At 32.9% G+C, this 18,095-nt stretch overlaps 1 protein-coding gene across 1 annotated transcript in view; it reads left to right on the forward strand.

Annotated features, from left to right (window-relative positions):
- The first annotated feature begins 204 nt into the window (after positions 1 to 204).
- Positions 205 to 18,095, forward strand: part of LOC121443467 — a 111,650-nt gene continuing 93,759 nt past the window's right edge. The window contains exons 1-3 of the mRNA XM_041645217.1: positions 205 to 1,024; positions 1,851 to 1,940; positions 14,571 to 17,011. Coding sequence (XP_041501151.1) covers positions 205 to 1,024; positions 1,851 to 1,940; positions 14,571 to 17,011 — 3,351 coding nt within the window. The remainder of the gene's footprint in view (positions 1,025 to 1,850; positions 1,941 to 14,570; positions 17,012 to 18,095) is intronic.

Raw genomic sequence — 18,095 nt, forward strand, 5'->3', positions numbered from 1 at the left:
TCAGTCTCAGTTGAAGACTTGACCAAGACAGAGCAGCTGCTGGTGAGAATTGAACAGGTGGAATCTGAATCTCTGAAAGACTGGGTGCTCTCAGGCTCAGAGAAATCCCTGGAAGATTCTGACTATGAAAGAGACTCAGCCTCTAATAATGAAAGAAAGAAAGAAGAAAAACGTCAAATGGCTTCAGATTCCATAAAACGTCTAATGGAATCTGAAAAAACAATGATGGACACTGAAATTTTCTGGATGATACCTGATTCTGAGAGTTATGCAGTAGACTCAGGTACAGAAAAAGATAGAGCATCAACGTCTAAGGTACATATGATACAGGTGGAAAAGCAAAGATCTAAGAGATATCTGATGGACTCTGACTCTGAATCAAGTGAGATGGACTCAGATTTAGAAAGATGTGTGCTAGCCTCAGCAGCTATGAAACGTTTCATGGAAACAGAAACATTTCATATGAGCACTGCTAATAACAAGCCCACAAAGGATTCTTGGTCTGAAAGAACAGTGACCTCAGACTCTGAAAGCCCTGCGATGTCCTCTGATTCTGTGATGCACATAAAGAAAGCTGAAGCATGCAAAAGTACCTGTAGTTTGGAAAGACTCAAGGTGATTCACAAGTCTGAGTCTCTACAGCACTGGTTAGATGCTAAAATAGAACAGTTAGATTCTGGTCATAGTGGACACTGGGATAGCTCTGGAAAGTATCATTTTCGGTCTATAGTACCTCAAGATAGCTTTGGAAAATGTCAGGGTGACCTTCAAACATTTCAGAGTATCACTGGAAAAGATCAAATAGACTCCACTTCTGAAAAACATCAGGAAAAAGCTGGAAATGAAAGAGATAAAAATGAACCTGAAAGTAAAGGACACCCCATAAAGAAAGAGAAAGGATTTGACAATGAGGGGTTTCAAATGGATAAGGAAAGAGAAGACCATCTCATGAAGTCTGACCATCATGATTCAGAAAATGAAGCACACCGACTTGGTGCTCGCAGAAAGGATAATCGTCCTCCAGGTATGCTAAAATATTTGTGGCCTTTAAAAAATACCTTATAAGCTTTATTAATGGCATCATAACATTTTCCCAAATGTCAGTAACTTTGATATATTTTGGTCTTAAACCACTTTAAAAAACTAATAAGAAATTCAGAGACTAAACATCATAATACCAGATTTTTATTTCACTTTCAAAAAAAAAGAATATCATCTTGCTTTAGGTAATTTTTATCTCTTCTATATTATTATACAATAAACATGAGTAACAGATAAATTCAAACTATTCCTTGAAAATGAAGAAACTTCAGGGACAACTTTATAAGAGAGGAAAGGTAATTTAAAAGCTGATGTACTTAGTCTTTTATACTTAAATCTTTTTTCCCAAATAAGTATGAAAAAAATCCTTTTATTTATTCCAGGATGATGGTAGCTAAATTTAACATTGTGTTCTTAGGCCATAATAGACAGTGTTTTTATAAGCAATTTTTTTACTTACTCTGTGGATTACTGTGTAGCTGGATGGCTGTCCCCTGATGTCCTCCTTCTTCTTGGGCTACCTCTCAGCAACTCTTTTTCCCAGATTTCTCCTACTATATATTCTGTCTGCCTGCCAACCATGCCTATCCTTTTTCCTGCCTTACGATTGGCCATTTAGATCTTTATTAGACCATCAGGTGTTCTAGACAGGCAAAGTGTAACAGCTTCACAGAGTTAAACAAATGCAGCATAAACAAAAGTAATACACCGTAACATAATATCCCCAATATTGTGTAGTAAACATTATTTTGCATAATATTATTTTATTAGTAATTGGAAATAACTGAGTCTGTTTAATATGACTCTAGGTTTTTGGAGGCCTCTTACCCTGCCTACTAAGCTTGGTGAGGAAAAGAAAACTGAAGAGCAAAAGTCTGTACAGCAAAAAGATAACAGAGGTGAGTATATGCAGTAGAAATTGTCTGAGAATTTAGTCATGCTATTTGTTAATATTTTGAAAAATAAATTCAGAATCTGAAGAGATAGAGTGGTTGCAAAGTAATATAATACACAATAATACTTAATTTAGTACTTAATACATAATAATACTTAATTATATGATTTACTACAAAGAAAAAACAGCACAACCAAAAAGACATGAAATAAAGTCTAATAAAATACATGATATATTTTTATATATATAATCAACCCAGGAACTTTTTTTGCAGTATGTGGTGTTTTCCTGCAATGCTGGTTAAACTCCAAATGCTTATCTATAATGTGTTTTTAATAGTTTATGATATAATTCTCCCAATAAAGTATGAAGCTCAGTGTTTTTTTTAATATATTCACAGATACATGCAACTATCAACTCTATTAGAGTATTTTATTAGTACAGTGACAACTCTGTACCTATTACCTATGTATCTTCCCCTACCCTATCTTTCCCTCTGAAACAACTAATCAACTTTTTGTCAAATTTCCTATTTTACTTATTTTATATGAATTGAATCATATAATGAATTCTACCTTATGACTTCATTCATTTAATTAGTATAACTAATCAAAGATTACTCTATTATAGTGTGTATCTTAACTTTTATGATTGAACAACAATGCATATTAGGCATTATCACTTTTTATTTGTAGAGCTGTACATTGATGGGCATTTGGATTCATTCCATCGCACATATAAGGCTACTCTATGTTCTAAAAGATTCTGTAATGGAATATGTTTCATTTCTTGCCAGTAATATACCTAGAAGTGAAGTTGCATCAAAACCTATATTTGTTACTTAATGAATTGTCCCAAAGTTATATACTGTTTTGAAAGTTAATGTGTACATAGAGATAACATTATACAGACTGAACAGTTTGTGTTAAAAAATAGTTAAAAAATAAAGAGGACACCAATTTGAAAGAGAGCAAAGAGGAATACATGGGAAGGAGAAAATTATGTAAATATAATAGCAAAAATGTTTTTATTTATTTTAACTTTTTTTTCTATGAGCTTCATAGGTTTGTATCTTACATTTAAATAATTAGTCTATTTGGGGATTTTTTTTTTGGCATAGTGTAATGTAAGAGAACCTTTTTTTTCAAGTGGCTGCACCTTACCCTGTTATCATTTGTTAATAAAATTATTCTTTTCTGCATGGAGTGTTTTTGACACTATTGTAAAAATCAGTTTAAACTGATCCATAATTTCATGTATAGATTGTAATTTTGCCATTGAGCTTCTTGCTTATTATTGTAACAATACCACACATCATTTCAATAAAATCTGCTCTGTGGGCATTTCAGCACCCCAAAAAGACCCTTTGTGAGCCATATTCAGAGTATCTCTCATGGTACTGTATGATAAAGTTTTGTCAGCAGAGTACTGCTAAGTTGGGAGGGGTAAATTAGGACTGTATAGTACTAAATGAGGTGAAAAGTTGTTGGGAACTGTCACATTGGATCCAAGCAGTGTGCCAGATATAGCTTTGTACTATATCATTTCCATATTTACTCTTTTATTTTTTTGCCTCCACAAAACCATGGACTTGACTGGTTAGTAGTGTTTCAACCTCCTGAGAAATGAAACTCTTTATGCTGTCAGGTCATATATTTATCTTCAAACCAGTTTCCTTTCGGTCCATATTTTAAACCCAAAACTGCCCCAACTGTCTGTTCTTTATTTTCCCATTTTATTCTTATTTGTATTTAAATTACCCTCCTCAAAATTCATTGATTTTTGTCTTTTCATAATGTCCCCAAGATTGCATAAATTCTGCTCACAGACATTTGTTTGATTGAGTATTCCAAGTCCTCTTACTTGCTTTTATGCCCTGTTAGTCTGTCCTCCCCTCATCCATTCTTTTTGTGAGGTTTCCATTTCCATTTTACTTTGGTATTCTTCAGTAATTCCTTATTGAACACCATTTTCCTATCCTGCATTACTTCCTTATTTCATTCAGCTATTTTGCATGTGTTCCCTTAGAAATTTTTTGTAGATTTTTATCCTCTTTTCTTTGTATACTCTGTATAAGTTGCTTTTTAGGATTTACCTGCACCACTAACTAGGGCAAAAATCAGTGACTGGATAGGTCATAGGCCCTAATGCTATTATTAGGCTAAATTAATACAGTATTAAATTGTCTCCTATGTTCTTATCTTTATATCCATTGATTAGTGAATCTCATAACCGTCCTCAGAAGAACTTCTTTTTTCACTACATGAGAATTAGTACAAAGACCCACAACCAGTTAGTGTGCAGAGAATAAGAGACTGGAGTGCTCAACATTAAATGAAATTTTGTGTTACACTGCCTTTTCTCAACATTCAGGGATCATTACAGAAGAAGGGATGAAAAAAAAATAAAAGCCAGAAGGAGTAACTATCCGTAACAAAACAATATATGCCTATCATGAGAGCATAGTTGTACATATAAACTCAGAGTGGCTAGGGCTACACATTATGAAAGACTACCCATGCTCCAGTAGATGATCCCACAGACATACACATATAGGCAATACTAAGTGTACTCAGAGGGTATTAAACTTAAAAGACAGATGAAGTTGGGAGGGAAAGCTGGAGAGTGTAGAAGATGGATTGGAAGGGAGAAAGTGAGTAGACTGGATCCAAAATTATATGAATGTATGAATATTAAATATAGTACTTATTAATAAGAAATATATATTTAACAAATGCCATTTTTTTTAAAAAAATTTAGGCACAACATATCGCTAATTCATTCTTGAAACACTATTAAGTTCTTTCCAAACCCAATTCAGACACCAGTCAAGGGTAAAGGAAACCTTTCAAAACAGAAGCTTAAGGAATGATTTTAATAAATCTGTATGCAGTTTGCTCTGTTAGACCTTCTCCAAGATGTCTTTTCCTGAAAATTGTTACTAATAAAACGCCTATATGGCAAGATAGAAACTGAATAAATGATCCTAGTTTATACTTTTTAATCTTCCCTCATCTAGTTAGAACAAAAGCCCCTTACCAGAAAAGTCTATCTTAAAAAAAAAACTTCAGGCCATCAATTCAGTCACAGGGTAACTAACAGTTAAGTTTGAGCTGACCTTGAAAGCCTTGCATGCTCAGATTTTATTGTAATAGAGTTCACAAGCCATACATATAGTCCCAGAAGGGACATTTGTTGCCCTTGAAAACACATCCTAAGTAAAACAAATATTAGTCAGACAATATATGTTAACTGGATTCTAACTGTGGCTTCTCACCATAGATTTTACTTTCCTTAGTTTAATTTTTAGTATAGTTCACTTAAGTTAGTTCTGTCTGTTTTCAGAACAGCTGCCTAAAAGCTGATGGACCCAGGTGTTTTTCTTTGATCAACATACCAGTTGATACCTTGAAATGCTTTACATTCCATGAATGTGTGTTGAAAGTATTAGAACTAAAACTACCCCCTACCATTTCATATTCAGTGCTTCCTTCTGTGATTTTAGGCTTATCCGCAAAATAAATTTAATGAACTTATAGCACCTCGAATCACCAGCCAATTAAGTTTTCCTTCAGAAAATAGGAGAAACTAACAGAAACAATTGTAAAAAGCAAGTATCATTAATTCTTATTTAGAATCCTATGCCTAGATTTGTAAGGCTTATAATAATATATTGTTATAAAATTAGTGTATACCATCATAAATATCTGCTATATTTTCAGTTATCTGATACTTTATCAAGATCTTTTCTCTTGATTTACTTGTATGCAAATGTAACAAAAGCATTTTGTAGAATATTTGTAGACAACCAGAAGTACAAGTCACAAATCTTTTTAAAAAACCTTTAAAAGTGGCTGTATGTGATAGTTCATCACTCATAGTATAATCTGATGATCAGCTTCTTTTCTGGGGTTAGCTGCATTTAGCAATAAAATTTCTGTATTAATTATTAGACCAGTAAATAAAGTAAGTTGGGATCTTAGTGCATTGTTATAAAACACACTAATATTGAAATTGAATACAAGGCAACAGCAATGAGCCATTCCCCAGAGATGGTCCAAAGTCCAATATATCAGTAGTGGTTACACTCCTTGTGGTATGCTCTCCTCAGTGTACAATATGGGAAAGAATTGCAAGTTAGGAATGCAACCAGTCTCTGTTACAAATATAACGATTATTAACATCTTGCTTTCAGACTAATTAAGAGCCAAATCCTTCCCTGTAAGCATTTATGCGTGACCTAGAAACAGTGAAGCACTCATCATGTTTTCTGCGTTTGTGGGTACATATAGAAGTGTCTGAATTCTGACACACATTCTGACTTATTTTCTTTGAGTATAGTGATTTCTGTTTGACACAGCTTAATATTCTGAAAGAGCAGATCTATTAGAATTTGAGTGTAGATTCAGGTCTAGGTTATAAGGTCATATGAAGTCAATAATAAAAAACCAAAGCAAAATACAGTGGCAGCTTTCTGTTAGAAAAACAAAGCCAGCCAAGAAAAGCAAGCTTAGAGTCAGATTATTTCCAAGTCTCAGAGACAAACAAGAATACCCTATCTTTTTTATCTTCCTTTTTGGAATTTAAATTGACCTGCCCCAAAATATTTACACAGGGTGATAAAATCATCAAAAATTATGAGTAGACATCTGATGTAATGAGTGCTTATTTGAAAAAAACGGTAAAGCACTTCCAGTGTATCTACATCTAAAAATTACCTGTATATATTTTTTTCCTTTTAAAGTTTTTACATTTTTTCTGACCTGGATTATCTTTCAGTACTTATAAATTAAAAAGTATTTAATGTATTCATATCATTTTATCATCTGAATTAGCTACATTTTTATAAAATGTATTTTCTCCCATTGCAGTAGCAGTAAATTTAGAATTTGCAGAATTAACTTTACAACTTTATTGAGATTGTGGAAATAAAACAAGTGGACAGGCAGCTGCTTTAATGATATCAATGAAGATAGGTCTTAGTGTATTAGTTCATTTGTGTTACTATAATGCAGTATAGTTATAGTTAAGCAAGTTACAGTTTAAAAAAATGTTTTTTTTTATTTTTAAAACAATCTTATTTTACATACCAATCCCAGTTCCTTCTTCTTCCACCCTTTTTGTAACATTGTTCTAAAGGTGCAACTCTTAGGGGTACATTTTGTGGTAGCATTTTGTTTAGCAGAGTCCTAAGGTGATACAGAAACAAATAAGGAACATGAAACAAATAATTGACTGTGTATTCTCTGATATTTTTTACTTGTCATTTGAATCATTTAGGATTCAAACCATGAGTTTTCACTTGAATGTGTTTATCTAATCTAATCACCTCCCAAAGATTCCATCTTCTAATATTGTTGCCATAATTAGGATGAGAGCCTGTGCCCCTGGAATTCCTAACAAATCTGGTTCAGCCACCTATCTTCAATAAGTTTACCAAAAGAACCTAAATAATGGTGAACAAGCAAAGGAGATTTAGTCAATGTGATCAAATTGGGAAGAGTGGAAGAAATCCAGTGAAATCCCTGCAAAATTCATATTTGGCATTCTGACATAAGGTTAATGTTGTGTGAAGTTTTACTCTTAGTTTTTTTGGGGGGCTCACCATCCAGCTCCCAAATAAATCATACAAGGAGGCTTATTCTTAGTTATGAATGTCCGGCCTTAGTTTGGCTTGTTTCTTGCCAGCTTTTCTTAGTTTAAATTATCCCATCTATTTTTGCCTCTGGGATATTTCTTTTTCTTACTTCTGTATATCTTACTTTCACTGTTACTCCTTGGCTGGCTAGGTTACTGGTCACTGATATCCTCCTACCTCCTTCTATTTGTACTCTTTGCCTGTCAGCCTGCCTATCCTGCCTCACTATTGGACCTTCAGCTCTTTATTATCACTAAGGTGTTTTAGACAGGCAAAGAATCACAGCTTCACTTAATTAAACAATTGCAGTATAAACAAAAAAAGCAACAATCTTTATATCATTAAACAAATGTTCCATAGCATAAACAAAAGGAACACACCTTAAAATAACATTCTCCAACAGATTAAGTTTTAAATAGAAGGCAAGAGGTATACATAACTAAGTCCTGGTCAAGGTATGGTTATGTCCATAATTGACTTAGTATTGCCTTGACTCTGATCAGTTCTGCATGGTGATCTGACAAGTTGTCATGGTGGTGGGATGTGAAATCTCTTTACAAGTTTTCCCTTTGGCTATCACCAAGCCTAAACCAGTACTTCCACTGTATGATTCCTTGGGGAAATTATGATTCTGTGGGGTGACTTGGTTCACCATTCCAGGTAGCCATAGTAACAGACAAAAATGTTCTTTTAAATGCCCTCATTTTCCCAAGCATTCCACTTACATTTTTCTACATATTTGTTTTTGAATATGCCATACATGTATATAATGTATCTTATAATACCCATCTTCCCATTCTCTTACTCTAATACATTTCTCTACTTATTTCATATCTTCTTTACAAATGTTTTATAACACACTGAGTCCAATAGTTGTTGCACATATGCACAAGATCATCCACTAACATATGGGCAACTTACAACACTCACAATGAAAAGTGATTCTTCCTCTGCCAGGGCTTTTGATTTCTCTAGTAATGGAGTTTTGACTATGTTTACAGAATCAAGCATAATTCCCTCCTGTAAGGCAAGCCTCAAATCCAATCAAGAAAGTGTTTGGTGACTCCATAAACCATCTTGTCATTAATGTATAAGTGGGCATATCTTGCCTGGTGAGTTAGTATTGTAGTGTGAGGAGTACAATATTGTATAAGACCATTGATAATTTTTCTCACCAGAGAGCCCACATAGCACTTTGTAACACTGTGAATCCAGACAAGAGAAAGGTAGTTTCATGTTCGGTTCAGGAATTTTTCTTTGCCCTACAAGTAGAATGTGGACTGTCTTCAGCAATAGAGTCTTGGCATCTAGTTAAGATGGGCAACCAAGAACAATAGATATATTCTTTATTGTTCTGGGTACCTCTCGTTGGTACTTCTCATTGGAGGAAAGTAATACATGCCTGATACTGAAATTTTCACTAAGTCCATATATTAAGAAATCAGCATTGCTCACCCATGAGGTACTCCGATTCAAACTCCATTTAAGTATATATCTATATATACATGATATACACACACATATATATGCATATATATTAAATAATTAACAAACTAGTGGAGTTTCATCAAGCTGCTTAATGCATTCTTGATTTTGTTTAACCCACCCTAATCCCTCCTTTCTTCTACTCCTTGTCCCTGTCCCCACTTAAATCTTTTGTTTCCAATATTCCCCATTGTTTTTTCATAAAACATTTCCATTCTAATTATGTTTTAAAGTAATTTATTTTTATTTTATATACATTTGTGTTTTGCCTGCATTAAAGTCTGTGTGAGGGTGTTGAATCCCCTATATTAAGCAGTGCTGATAGTTGTGAGCTGCCATGTGAGTGCTGGGAATTGAACCCAGGTTCTCTGAAAGAGCAGTGTTCTTAACCACTGAGCCATCTCTCCTGCCCCTCAACTTATCTTTTTATTTGAGTTTCTAGATAATAGGTTCCAGTGCAGCTTTTTCATACACATTTAATTTTTGTTAATTCCTCCTTTGAGCTCTTATTTTCTCATCCGCTTTAGTCCATTTCTTGCTTGTGCCATTCTACCTCTAGTAAGCGACTTCTTTCCTTTCACCTTTATTTTTATTATCCTCTCTTCTCTAAATATGTCACAAGGTCCATTTCCAGTTTTATGGGTTTTGATTTTACTCCAGGTTAAATTCACAAAACAAAAATCTAGAATCTAAACATAGACATATAGAATTTGTCTTATGAGCCTTGGTGACTCCAGCTCTGTATAATTTCTTCTAAAACCTGTACTCTTCATTTTATTTTCTTTTACACCAGAGTAATATTCAATTGTGTATAAGTACCAAACTGAAGTGCATGCTTTAGTTGATGGTTGTCTATGATTATTTGTCTTCCTAGCAATTGTGAATAGAGAGGCAAAAATGAACATGAATATGCAAGTATCTTTGTAGTAAGGTATCTGGTCCTTTAAATATATGCCTAAGAGTGGCATCACATATATAACACACTTTATTTAACGTTACCATGAGACACACTTACGTAAAACAGTTTTTATAACATCCATCTTAAGGTGATTGAGAACATAAATTTAATTGTAAATGACACACACATTCCATTATACTCACACACTGTGATACTGATACCACAATTCACATATTTTAATATAACCACTAACATTAAATAATTACTTTAGTACTTTGGGTTTTGTCTTTTATAAAAGGATTAAAGGGCATTTACTCAACACAGATATAGTATTAAAATAGGCTGTATTAGTTCATATATTTACTCTTACTAATATGTTTGCATTTTTATGTTTTCATGCTTTATTTCTATTTGAAATACTGTCTTTTGCATTTCTTATAATAATATAATTTCCAATAATATAATAATTTCCTATAATATAATAATTTCCTATAATATAATATCCAGAATTATATGGATTCTATAAGCTTTTGTTGCTCAATAAAATATTTCTCTTCATTTACTTTTTAAAACAAATTTGCATGACATAATATCCTTGGTTAGCAGTTTTTATTATTTCCAGTATTTTGAATATGTCAATTGATTCTTTTCTCCCTTGAATCTTTCTATTGAGGATTCTGCAGTGATTTCTTCTATGCATCATAAATAATTTCCTTACTGTTTTTAATTTTTTATTTATTTTGTTTATGTGTTTTGTATGAATTTCTTTTGCTTTATCTTATATTGGGATTATATGATTCATAGATTACTTTATTCCCTAGATTTTGGGAATTTTGTCCATATTTCTTCATGTAAAAATTTTCCTTTTTTTCTCTTTATCCTTGAGTTTGCCAGAATGTATACTGATACACTTGTCACTATCCTTCAATATCCTTATAATTTCATCACTCTTTATTTTTTATTTTTGGATAGATAACTTCCAATTTAACTATCATGTTATTTTTTTTCCTATTCTGTGATTAGTTTGCAGTTGATCTACTTTATTTTAATTGTTGTATAGTTTAACTCTTTGTTTTCTTTTTTTAAAAGATTTTTTTATTATGTATACAACATTCTGCCTTGATGTATGCCCGCACACCAGAAGAGTGTGCCAGATCTCTTACAGATGGTTGTGAGCCACCATGTGGTTGCTGGGAATTGAACTCAGGACCTCTGGAAGAGCAGCCAGTACTCTTAACCACTGAGCCATCTCTCCAGTCCCTAACTCTTTGTTTTCTATTTGATACATGTTAATTAGCATGTTATCTTTGATTCTAATGAAATTGAGATACATGTCAAAAATAATAATCATAAGTATGCTCAGAATAAGGAAAAAGCCATCAACAAAGTGAGAATTTCAATTTCTGGATATATATAAATGATTCCTTTGTTTTGAAAAAATCCATATTTCATTGTTGTCTTTGACTTTTCATATTTGCACATTATAAAAACATTCACCGCTCCCAGATTTTGTTCAAATTGCCTTATTCAAGAGAGAACCCCTCATTAAGTAGCCTGTTAATCTAAATTTCAGTATGTCTCAGACACCTATAATATGCTAAGTCTCTCTAAGAGTCTACTTCTCATTCTTTAAGGTTCATTTTCTTGGAACTTGTTCAAAACTTGGAACTGAGTTCAGATCTCCAAAACCGTAAAAGCTGGAGAGAGGAATGCTTATCTTTAAACCCACTTCTTCCAAAAGAATATGGGAGACAGAGACAGTAAAATCACTGGAGACTGTAAGACAAGCTTGACTGGCTTTTGCAGCAGTGAATAATAAGAGAGAAACTGTTTCAAACTATGTATACCACATGCCCAGTTCATACAAATAAACAAACATGAATGAGTACACACATAAATGCTTCATTTACACACAAAATATTTTTTAAAATATTTGAATTTCTTTATAGAACATTTTGTGAAATTCCTTGATCAGTGATAGATTTGTAAGTTAACATAGCATTGCTTATATCCATAGTATATTCATCAGTTTCTTAAAGATAGTAAGAATTTGTGCATATTCATCTCTGTATACAAACTCAACTTAATGGCTAGCTATCAAATGATTTTTGAAATAGTGGTAAATTTAGTGATTACTAACAATTAGTAAATAATAAAAATACAAACAATTGTATAAATAAAAAATTAGGAAGTTACCAAACAACAGTAAAAATATTATAATTAAGAGTCCTATCTAAAATAGTATAACATGTGGTAATATTAGTTAAATACTATTTTTTAGTTTGGGCTTTTATTGCTGTGAAGAGACACCATGACCACAGCAACTCTTATAAAGGAAAACTTTTAATTTGGGCTGGCTTACAGTTTCAGAGGTTTAGTCCATTTTTTGTCATGGCAGGAAGCATAGCAGCGTTTAGGCAGACATGGTACCTGAGAAGAAGCTGAGGGTTCAACATCTGGAACCACAGGCAGCAGAAGATAACTACCACACAAGGCTGCCTCCACAGTGACACACTTTCTGCAACAAGGCCACATATACTCCAAAAAGACCACACCTCCTAATAGTGCCACTAGCTATGGGTCAAATGTTCAAACACATGAATCTATGAGGGTTATTTCTATTCAAACCACCACATGCTATTGGAATAATGTTTAGAAAAATACATGAATCACATGTAGATCTTTAAGATAGTATGATTAGAAACAACAGTTTATAAGAGGTAACAGTGAACACTAGGTTCAATGAGAGACTCAGTCTTACAATTTTTAGGTGAAAAATAGAGGCAAATGTCTGACATTGACTCTAGTCTCCACAGGGGTATGCAGATCTGAGCATGCATATGCATACAAGCATACATCACAAAAACAAAATAAGTTTAAAATTAAAAAATTGATATGACTGAGTACAGTATCACATTTTAGTGACCTTTGTGGTTAGGTATCTCATGACAAATATTTAAACCAATTTATCATCATAAAATCTTATGCTTGATATGCCCTTTTACAAATAGATAATTTTTTCATGTTGTTCAATACTACAATACTTCTTAATAACTGTGTACTTATTATTTGCTCTCCAGACAGATTGTGTCTTACTGTTCTATACTATTACCTTAAATAGGAAATATTATTAGATACACCCACACTGTCTTTTTTGTGTGTTTCTGCCAGGTAGTTACCCTTTGTCACTAATTTATACCAGTATATAATTAAAGTACATTGATACATGTACTCGAAGACCATAGCATTGAAGAAAATAATTACATTTTAAACATTTTGACATATGATTTTGTATAGAAAATTAGTAATTTCACCTTTATTTTATATTTATTATAGAGAATATTACTTTAGGGTACTAATTATCTTCACCATTATACAAATATCTTCAAAACCATTATGTTATCAGGGGCACTAGAATAAATTCTTATACTTTTCAAAATATACTCTTATTTTATTTTAGCAATAAAATCATAAAGTCTTTCAAAGAAGAAATATTTCATTATAGGCAAATCATATATGCCTTATACTAGTGAATATCTTTCAGAGTATACCTATTTGATTGTGCAACCAAAAAAGGGTAAAAATTTTTAACAATATCTTATGGACTCCTGTGATGATAAGGGAAATTTGATGAGAAAGCTTATGTCTTTGTAAAAAATTTATTACCAGTTTCTAACAGGAAATTACCATTCAGTATTCCTAAACTCTTTCCAAAATATGATTTCATGTTTATGCATAAAAATATACTTGAAACATGGAGGGAATGGCAAAAAAGTTTATATTTGTTTTAAAATTTAGTCATGTACTCTCCTATGCACCTTGATGACAAGATTGTCCATAATGAAATTCAATAATTTTATTTCAATTTTAAAGCTAAGATATTGGTAAATATCTACATTTCCACAATGATATAACATTGAATTCTTCTTTTTTTTTTTGGTTTTTCGAGACAGGATCTCTTTGTAGCTTTGAAGTCTGTCCTGGAACTAGCTCTTTTAGACCAGGCTGACCTTGAACTCACAGAGATCTGCCAGCCTCTGCCTCCTGAGTGATGGGATTAAAGGTGTGCACCACCACCGCCCTGCTAACATTAACTTCTTGATAACTATAGGAGATATAGATTCTGTTAACTCTCATACCAAAATGTATATCAAATACAAGGATATGTTTTTCTCTCTAAACATGGAGATTTTATATATTAAAAATGGAATAGCTCAGGAACAAATATAGTTCTTAAAATTTCTAGAAATACAATGAAACAATGTAGATAGCTTTATTGTAACAAATTTGTAAAGCTATAGTATATTGGTCACAGCATTTTGTAAATTCTTATATAGTGATTTATTTTCTAAAGAGTTAGCTCTGTCAACTTGAAGAAAATGACTATCAGAAGTAAATGACCATGTTTTATTTATATCTTAAAAAGCTTCAAATGACATTTAATTGAGAAGAAAATTTAGGGTCATGGCCTCCCCCTAAAAATCAAATAAAATTCACCATAATACTTTGAAGGAAATTGTTTTGTTTACACAGATTTCTATTGTAATGTGAACATTAAAGTTAGATTCATTATATATTTGTTTACTCTTGCTCATATATTATTCTTCTCTCAGTTTGCAGAAGTCAGTTAACAAGATACAAGAATGAAGACAAAACTGTGAGATTCAAAGAGGCATCTTCAAGTCTCAGTGCCATGCAGCTGTCACAGGGGAAAAAAAAGGAAAAACATGGCTATAGTTTTTCTCCAGACTCTCATACATACACTGATGAGAAGTATCACAGAAAAGCCAGCCGGAAAATATCTGTCTATAAGCGCCATTGCAGGGAGTATAGATATGCCCATGGTTTTGAGAGTTTAAAGTATCAAATTACTCCTATTCCTCTAAGTTCTGAGACTTGCACCTCTAATGTATCATCACTTGTTGGCAGCCCAACTTCTAAGAGTTCTAAGTCTGTCACAAGACAGAAGACTCGAAGAAGTATTACATCTTCTTTGGATGTGGGAACTCAAAGATGTGCCAGATGTTTTATGGAAATCAGTAACTCTTCTTTTCATAAATGCTCCACAAATTCTGATGATTCTGACTCGGACTCACCTTTACATAGCCAAATTTCCTCAGATTCTAAATGTTCTTTGGGTTCTAAAACTGGTAGACACGTGAAGACTTCTCGAAATAGCCCTTTATCTCGATCCCTGGATCCTAAGCGTTGTGTGGGCATCCGCTGCTCTCTGCACAGGGAAGATTTTAAATCTTCTTTGGATTCCACCTCTTATTTACATTGTGAAAATTGTTCAGCTCTCCAAAATCTTAAGAAATCTGCCGCTACCCAAACCATTCCTATAAAATCTGAAAAAATCATGGGCCAGCATAGTGCCTCTGGCCACATAATGTCGACACCAAAAAGATTATCTGCAAGTGAAAGCAAATTCAGTCTTACTGCCCAAACTCAAAATAAGGATAATTCTGATGATAGCATTATTAAACTTATCAGTGCTAGACATATCAAAGATGAGGCTGATGTTGAAAACAAACTTCTTTCCAAAGATGAGACAGACCATGAAGATGAGACAAATACTGAAGAGGAAACAGATGTTGAAGATGAAACAGACACTGAAGATGAAGACAACAAAGATAAGAAAGATCCCAAAGATAAATCTGACCCCGATGGCAGTGATCCTAAAGATGGAAACTCTGAAAATAATACTGATAACAATAGTGGCTCTGATCCTAGTGGTGCTTCTGGGCCTACAAGTGGACCTGATTCCATCAAGGATGGTGACTCTAAAAATGGAACTGATCATAACAACGAATCTGACCCTGCCATTGATAAGGCCTCCGGCAGTGATGCTAACTTGAAATATTACACTGATTTAGGCAATGCTCCTGATCTGGCAGAAGATGTCAATCAGCACAATAATGCTGACTCCAAGCGTAGCACAACTCCAAACTCTGCCTCTGGAAACAAAAATAGAACTGTGCTGGACTATATTTCTAGTTCCAACTATGATTCTTTTCCTAGAAATGACACTGGACAAGGAAACAATACTTACTCTGAGACTATTAGACAAATTTCCAACAGTTTTGACTTCATCCAAAATGAAACTGATCCTAAGAACAACCCTAGCCCCCAAAATAGCCATGGACTCCCAAAAGATACTGAGTCTAACTATAATACCACACCCAGTAATGCTATTAGCCACAATGTTGTACCTAACAATATGTCTGACTCTAACTATGACACAGAACCTTCTAGCACTGCTAATCACAAACGTACAACTGCCATAAAATATTATTCAGACCTTAATGATATCGCAGGGTTTACATATGAAGTAAGATCAAGTTTTCTAGTCAGCCCAAACTATTTTGGCAGAAAGAAATACGCTAGTATAACCAGCTTTGCACTTAGCACTATCAATGCCGTTGATACTAGCAACATCATCACCTGTACTGCTGCTATTAGCTCTCAATTTACTGCTGGAAAAAACTATGCCCCAGAAAATAAACATTTCCTTAGTCATTTAAATGGATTCAACATTATCATCAGAAATATTCAGAATGATCATAATTCTTCTAGTACCAGCAATATTAACGTTCTAACTGATAATGAATTAAAAGCCAGTTCTATATCATCATCTATTCTTAAAATTGTTTATAGAAATATCTCACATTTTATTACTGGCACAAATCATACTTCTTATCCTCATTTTTCTATAACCTCTGAATTTTATGATCCACTTGAATTTGTTAGAGCTTATATAATTTTTGATAGCCAAAATATTGGTGCTCAGTTCCAAAATACTACTGGGTACATGGACCCTTATACTTCTAAGTATGCAACTGGGTCAACAGATGCCCTTGATTCCAAAAAATCTGGCTTTTTAAAAGATTTTTTTGGGGTCCAGAATCCAATTGGCATCAAGGATCCTTCTCCTTTCAAGATTCTTTCCAATCCAAATATTCCACTCCACAGTTTTGATGTTATAGTTGAAGCTGAACTACCAGATGTTATGAAGTTTGCTGTATCATCAGGTGCTGTGAATAATTTATTTAAGGTAAGTTTACATAAATATACATTTCAAATTCATCCTCAGTTTCTTGTAACTTTAGCATTAGGTTATTGATTTTAGTTTAAAATTAATGAATATGTAAACTGTGGAATAGTGGAGACAAAATATCCAGTATTATTTATTTTACATGGGAAAGGCTGTAGTGTGATTTTCAATAGGAAATATTCATCTTCTATACATTGGTGAGTGGAAAAAACTAACCGAATAGGCTGTAATAGACTATTCTACTTCTCTACTTTCTTAGTAATGTTTGAATAGTTCGTAAATGTAAACCTAGTCACAAGCAAGCTAGTAGATTTTTACATAAGTATCGCTCACATGTACCCTTGTTTGGCTATTCACATTAGAGAAAAGGTGAAGGGAATTATGGAAGGGATGGGACAGAAGGAAGGAGGGAAAAAAGAAGAGCAATCAAAATTAATCTTAAGTATTGTGAATGAAACCATTTAACCAAAATCAACTTTGAAAACACTGATATTTTTAAGAAGGGTTTTTGAAGTAGCTTTGGCATTCTAAACTCTCATTTACTTTAAAATGAATAATAACACTTGAGATATTTTGATGACATGTAAGAAAGCAAAACCCACTAATAGATTTTATAACTTTTAGTTTATTTTTATTAATAATAAATAAACTTATGATTTTAACAATTATTTCCTCTAGTATGAATTATATTCACAAATTAAGAATGCTTAAGTACATAGAGAACTATTTTTGACAATAACGAAGTACAGTTATTTTTGTGTAACTTTACCAACACATTATCAATAAAGCATAATTCAGTTGATATACATTGCATTTTATACAATAGACAAGGTTAACAAACTTAAATTTGACTTCAGTGTCTGTGCAAATGTTCAACTTCATGTAATTTGCTTTTTTTAAATAAGTAAATGAATTCAACTATACTCTTAGAGTGAAGCACAGATTCAAATAATCAAAAAAGAAGTACAAAATTATCTCCTTAATGCTTTTACTTTGATAGAGAACAGTTTTATGGTTTTTCCCTAGAGACAGCATCTTAGTAGAAACAGCAAGTATGGTTTTTATGTTTTTCTTATATAAAATT

Source organism: Microtus oregoni, unplaced genomic scaffold (assembly GCF_018167655.1).
Source record: "Microtus oregoni isolate MIOR12 unplaced genomic scaffold, Mior012 000107F_ref0000227, whole genome shotgun sequence".
In the NCBI taxonomy this organism is placed as follows: Eukaryota; Metazoa; Chordata; class Mammalia; order Rodentia; family Cricetidae; genus Microtus; species Microtus oregoni.